The following is a 6000-nucleotide window of genomic DNA, read 5'->3' as shown; positions in this document are numbered from 1 at the left end:
ATATAATTTTAAATAAAAAAATATATATAATTTTATTTTTTTATATATATATAATTTTATAAAAAAACATGATTTCTTTGAGATAAAAAGATGAAATGCTTACCATTACCATTTAATGTTTTTCCTTTTTTTATATTTTACAGATAATAGGTAATATGGTACCTATTATCCTTGTTTATATATTCTTAATCCTTGTATAAAGGGTACTAGGCATATATCTATTAAAAATTAAACAGTTAAACTGAAACAAACTTAAAAAAATTAGTTTTATTTTATAAAATGCTATTTTAAAGTTATCTCATGGAATCTTCAAAATATAAAAATTAAAGATATAAATACAGCTAATTGTACAATAGTTTCCATAAAATAACATTTGATATTTCAATTTTTACATAATATGCATATTAATCTTACAAGGGCACTAACTTAATAGTATATTTTGAATATATTTTATAGAGAAAAGATTTCCCCATATCAATAATAAGGTATGAATAAATAAACAATAGTCCTTTTAAATTAAATACCTCTGCACTAATTGCAGTAAAATAATACAAAACTAAAAAAATGCTCCAAACTATTCGTCTGCAGCTTGCATCACATGACTAGTCTATTTTTTGAGGTTTCATCTTATCAGCTTCAAAGTATGCCCTATAAATATATAATCCCATTGCTATATGGAGCATAATTATTGCGAGCACCGCCGACCATATATTTGCGCCCGTACTTGCTATTCCCAGTAGTCCTGCAATATTGTGAACAAGTTAAATTAAGAAGTTTTCCAATTCAAATAAATACAACCTTCAAAAATGAAAAACTTGGTAATAAAAAAAGTAGCGACCGGTGAGGCAATTATAAATACAGCGTATGATAAAATCGTTTTAAATAAAGGAAATTGGGGCTCCATTGTAAACAAAATAAACTTATAAAACAGTCTCAAAAAACACCTTAAATAACCTAGTTTTTATAAGTCATATGTTTTCTAACCACAGAAAAAAATGGTAACATTAAGGCCTTAACCATAGATAAAGATGGTCATAACTTGATTCGCGAAAATTCTTCTGTGGTAATTTTTTATTTCAGGATTATTGACACAACAAATAGTCTAGATTGCCCTAATACAGGGCCCTGGCAGCGGTAGCCGTAAGACTAACCACAGATTAAGCTACAGATAATTTAAAAAAAAATTATCCGTAGCTTAATCTGTGGTTAGTCATGCGGCCACTGCTGCCAGGGCAATTTTTTTTCACAATGGATTTTATACATGCCCATCCTTGAAATGGTGTGACAAAAAAATCAACAAAACGCAAAGAAGAAAATATTCCTGATCAAACACTAACCTTAGAAATTTTGCAAACAAGCAACTTTTTCAAAGGAGTAAACAGCTTCGTCATCTTAAAAGATTTTTGATCTTCAAAATATTAAGCAAATTAAAAGATGAGTTCTATTGGGACAGGAGTAAGTACTACATTATTAGTTTTATATATTTAGTAAAACATCTTAATACCTTTATACCTAGTATGATTTGTCGGCTTCCCAATTCTCTCCCGATGGGCGAGTTTTCCAAGTAGAATATGCTATGAAAGCTGTTGAAAATAGTGGAACCGTTCTCGGTTTGAAAGGATCTGATGGAATTATTTTAGCTGCCGAAAAACTTATTCTTTCAAAGTTACATGAACCTGGAACTAATCAAAGAATATTTAATATCGACAAGCATATTGGAATGGTAAAATTTGCTGATAGGTATAATCAGTCATGATGAAATACCATTTTTTCTTTAATTTATTTAGGCATTCTCTGGTCTTATTGCTGATGCACGTCAGGTAGTTCAAATAGCAAGAAGAGAAGCGGCTGACTACAGGCAACAATATGGCGTTAGTATCCCTCTGAAATACTTAAATGATCGAGTTAGCATGTACATGCATGCCTATACTCTGTACAGTGCTATACGGCCTTATGGCTGTAGTGTAATTTTAGCCAGTTACGAAGATGGAGAACCAACCATGTATACAATCGATCCTTCAGGAGTTAGTTATGTAAGTTTAAATATTTAGCGGAAATTATATAAATTAATTCAAATTATTATTAGGGTTATCATGGGTGTGCCACTGGCAAGGCCAAACAAGCAGCAAAAACAGAAATTGAAAAATTAAAGGTATCTCAATTGCCCTGCAGAGAATTAGCCAAAGAAGCTGCAAAAATGTAAGCTTCACAAAAATGTGCATTGATTCTCCTCTCGAAACATATTTTTTTCTTTTAGAATTTACTTGGTTCACGATGAGCTCAAGGATAAGAACTTTGAATTGGAACTTTCTTGGGTTTGCAAAGAGAGCAACGGCCTTCATCAAAAAGTACCGGATAATGTATATCAGGAAGCAGAAAGAGCTGCTAAGCAAGCAATGGAAGCTGACTCAGAGTCAGACACAGATGATTTGTAACAATTTTACTTTTAATTTTTTATTGTCATTTAAATTAATACATTTAAGTCTTAGGTATTATCAGTCTTTGCTTATTTCAGTGAATTTCCTTTAGAAAGAATGCAATTATAGGCATTTATACATTACATACTTCTATAAAATATATTTCCTTTACAAATATATTAATTTACTGCCTAAAAAACTTCTTTGTTCTTACGTGTATGATACCAGTATGTCTTAAAAGGTCTCAAGTGGTCCAAAACTTTATTATTTTAACAGATATTTTAGGATTATCTTAATTTACTTTATATGCCAAATAAAGAAATACACTAACAGGCACGAAACAACGGAAAATTTTCATGTATTTTAAAGGATTAATATATTTTGTTCTAGTGGGCCGATTTTGATTATTTTGAAAGCAGTTTTTGTAGTTAAATTTTTAAATTTTTATTATCTCTTTCTAAATTAAAAACGAAAGTTGGCATCTGTCAATTACATTATGAAGGGAAACAAAATTATATTTTGGTGAAAGTTTGCAACATCCTGTGGAGTACGTCAACAAAGCAAGGAATTTAAAAAATCACTTTATCATCTGGTTGTATCTTTCCTCAATATTTGGTTTTTGATTCATCTTAATAGCTTTATTTTTTTGGCTGTACTTAAACTGCCGTTAAACGGTAGCTTACTAAAATGCCGTTAATAGGTATGACGTCGTTGATGTGACGCACTTGACGGCTTTATGAAATATAGAAATTTTATAAGGACTAACCAACGCTATCCACCCCACCAAATAACCAACGCAACTAACGTCGACACTGATAAAAAATATAAAAAACAAATATAAATTAGTAAAAATCAACCAACCCCACCAAATAACCAACTAACCAATGAATTAACACCCTCCAAATAACCACGCTAACCAACCCGCCAAATAACTAAACCAATCCAACTAAAAAGAGTGAAACCAAGGCAATAAGATCACGCTATAAGCAAAAAAAATATAAAAAAGTCTTGGTCGGCGTGAGATTTGAACCATGGACCATTCGCTTACGAAGCGATAGCCTCAGCCACTGACCCACAGGTGCTCTTGCAGAATGCTTAAGGCTAGGCATTACTTTCCGCCGACATGAACGACGTCACAATATCTATTAACGGCATTTTAGTAGGCTACCGTTTAACGGCTGTTTAAGTACATCGTATTTTTTTTAGATATTCGCTTTTGAAAGACACCAACATTTTTTCGTATATTTTTTACATTAAAACAATACCCTTGCTTTCGGTCCTAGTCAAACAAACCTATAAAACAGTGTGATTGATGATTGTGATTATGATTTATGTAATATCACTGTCTTTGAAAAATCAAATATTTTTTGTCTGTTAAGGTGCGTTCACACAGGCTGCGCCGCTTCGCGCCGCGCCATTCAAATCATTTTTTCAACTTTTGTGCGCGCTAAAAAAATACACTTCAAAAGTACACGTTAAAAAAATGAATGAATGAAAATGGCGCGGAGCGGCGCAGCCGGTGTGAACGCACCTTTAAGCAGTTACTCTAGCAGATATGGCTTTAAGTCCAAAAGTTGATCTCTGCCATGATAAATTAAAGCAGCAATAGCTGATACTTCAGAACTTAAAACCATCTCTACCAGAGTAAATAATAATAATACATGATACAAAGAAAACAAGGTATGATCGATAGCGGCTCCAATGACTTAGCGGCTCCAATGACTGGTAATGAGGATTCAAAATCAATTCTAAAATTACTGTAAATCGTTACTGTCTTAGTCAAAAGCGAACATCCCCAATAAAAATAAAGCTATAGTGATGAATCCAAAAACAAACTCTCAAGAAAAGACGTACCTAGATGATAAAATGATTTTTAAAATCCTTGTTTTGTTAACATATCCACAGGGCGTTCCAAACTTTCACCAAAATAGCAACATTTTGTTTTCCCTCGTATAATTGACCGATGGAAACTTTTATTTTTAATTTAGAAAGAGATACTGAAAAGTCAAATAATTTAGCTACAAATTGCTTAAAAAATCACCTAAATCGGCCAACTAGAACGAAATTTATTAAACTTTAAAATACATCAATATTTTAAGGTGCACATTTTTCGTGTTGGTGAGTGTAGTTACACAATTTTATACCTCTGGTAGTAAAAGTAAAAAACTGGAATAATCCAAGAGCTATACAAAGTTGCAAATTTTTAATAAAAATAAGATTAAGTGTATTTTTTGCACATATACACTACACTGGAATGTTTTTTTAAACAACTGATAAAATACTTTCATAAGTTTAGCTTGATTAGTTTCTTTCACGATGTACACACTTATTAAAAATGATATGCTAAAATAATTCTGAAACCTGAAAACAAATTTATTTGTCTTTGATTTTTGCTTCTGTTAGAACTAGCTCATTTATACTTCGAAACATGTAAAAATTTAATATACTCTATATAAAATAAAATTATAAATATAAAGGAACAAATAAGTAAAATACAGTTTCCTAAATCTATAAATTAGTCTTATAACACAGCCATCTGCATTTGACAGTTAATTTATTCAGTGCGTATAATGTGCACTAGATAACAGAACCCAGTGTTCAGAAAATGTTATTAGATTTCCTTTTTCGTATTTTCACTAATCTTTTTTACAACAAATATTTAATACCAAGTCACAACAGCTTTTTCCAACATTATGTCTTGTTATGAACTTCCTACATCCAAAATTAATATTTTAATGTCTAATCATCATAACTATCAAGAATTTGTGATTAATAATATACCTATTTTCAACAATAAATTAGTATTATTCAAATTTGGAACAGAGACTTCGTGTATGAACATCAATTTTTCATAGAAAAATTATTTAACCCAATAAGTTACCCTAAACCGGGGCTACTTCGGACAGCAAGGGTAAATTCGGACAACGGGTCCTTAAAAAAGAAAAAATATGAAGGGGGTAGCGAAATCATCAAAGCATCCGCGTGTGGACTGGAACGTGTTTAAAACAGTTGCCCTCGGACGTTTCTTAAGTATCGAGTGTTTTTCGGGCCCGGCGTATTTTTTACGTCAATTTTTGTAAGTATGCAATTTTTGTTGTTTTTTTAAAGTGGAAAAAGTAACTGGCGTACAACTAAACCTATTGTTCATAAAGTCGTACTTTTTTTAGTATTCAGTAGGTATATTATCTGAAAGTGTTTTATGTAATTTGAAGATTTTTAATCGTTCAATTTTTTTTTCCAGATGGTCGTAAGCAAAAAAATCATATTTTGAAGGCTAACTTCGGACATGGTTTGAAGTTACAAAAAGCAACTGGGGAGTCGCCCCTACCAAAATTATTCACCAGAGAAGTTACAGCAAGCAGTCGTAGATGTCAAAGCAAAGCGAAAAACCTTAAGAGAGTCGGCTGAGTATTATAAGATTCCCAAATCCACAATTGGGGATAAAGTTAAGGAGATTCATGATAAGAATCCAGAACGGCAACCAGTGATGAGTATCGAGGAAGAGGCATAGTTTTTGACTGATATTTTTAGAAATAATCAAATCTTTTTTAATAAAAATGTCTTAAATAATGTTTGAAGTTTT

At 31.5% G+C, this 6000-nt stretch overlaps 1 protein-coding gene and 1 long non-coding RNA gene across 2 annotated transcripts; one reads left to right on the top strand and one right to left on the bottom strand.

The window, feature by feature from the left end:
- Positions 1-245: 245 nt before the first annotated feature.
- LOC115886362 lies at positions 246-1000 on the bottom strand. Its single transcript, XR_004050884.1, has 2 exons — positions 799-1000; positions 246-742 (listed from the first exon to the last, which is right to left on the bottom strand). It is a non-coding gene; the product is annotated as an uncharacterized LOC115886362 (long non-coding RNA).
- Positions 1001-1326: 326 nt separating this feature from the next.
- Positions 1327-2594, top strand: LOC115886360 (proteasome subunit alpha type-3). Its single transcript, XM_030905463.1, has 5 exons — positions 1327-1455; positions 1517-1723; positions 1788-2033; positions 2087-2199; positions 2258-2594. The coding sequence occupies exons 1-5, from the start codon at positions 1435-1437 to the stop codon at positions 2433-2435; spliced, it is 765 nt and encodes a 254-aa protein (XP_030761323.1). The 5' UTR covers positions 1327-1434; the 3' UTR covers positions 2436-2594.
- Positions 2595-6000: the final 3406 nt, after the last annotated feature.

The sequence above is a fragment of the Sitophilus oryzae genome, unplaced genomic scaffold (genome assembly GCF_002938485.1).
Source record: "Sitophilus oryzae breed Bouriz unplaced genomic scaffold, Soryzae_2.0 scaffold_484_pilon_pilon, whole genome shotgun sequence".
Taxonomy (NCBI): Eukaryota; Metazoa; Arthropoda; class Insecta; order Coleoptera; family Curculionidae; genus Sitophilus; species Sitophilus oryzae.
The sequence above is the reverse complement of the archived record's forward strand: the minus strand, read 5'-3'. Positions and strand labels throughout refer to the sequence as shown.

Coding starts and splice junctions, on each gene's coding strand:
- LOC115886360 (XM_030905463.1), top strand. CDS start 1,435: ATGAGTTCTATTGGGACAGGA. Junction 1,724..1,787: donor TCGACAAGCATATTGGAATG/GTAAAATTTGCT, acceptor TAATTTATTTAG/GCATTCTCTGGTCTTATTGC. Junction 2,034..2,086: donor ATCCTTCAGGAGTTAGTTAT/GTAAGTTTAAAT, acceptor AATTATTATTAG/GGTTATCATGGGTGTGCCAC.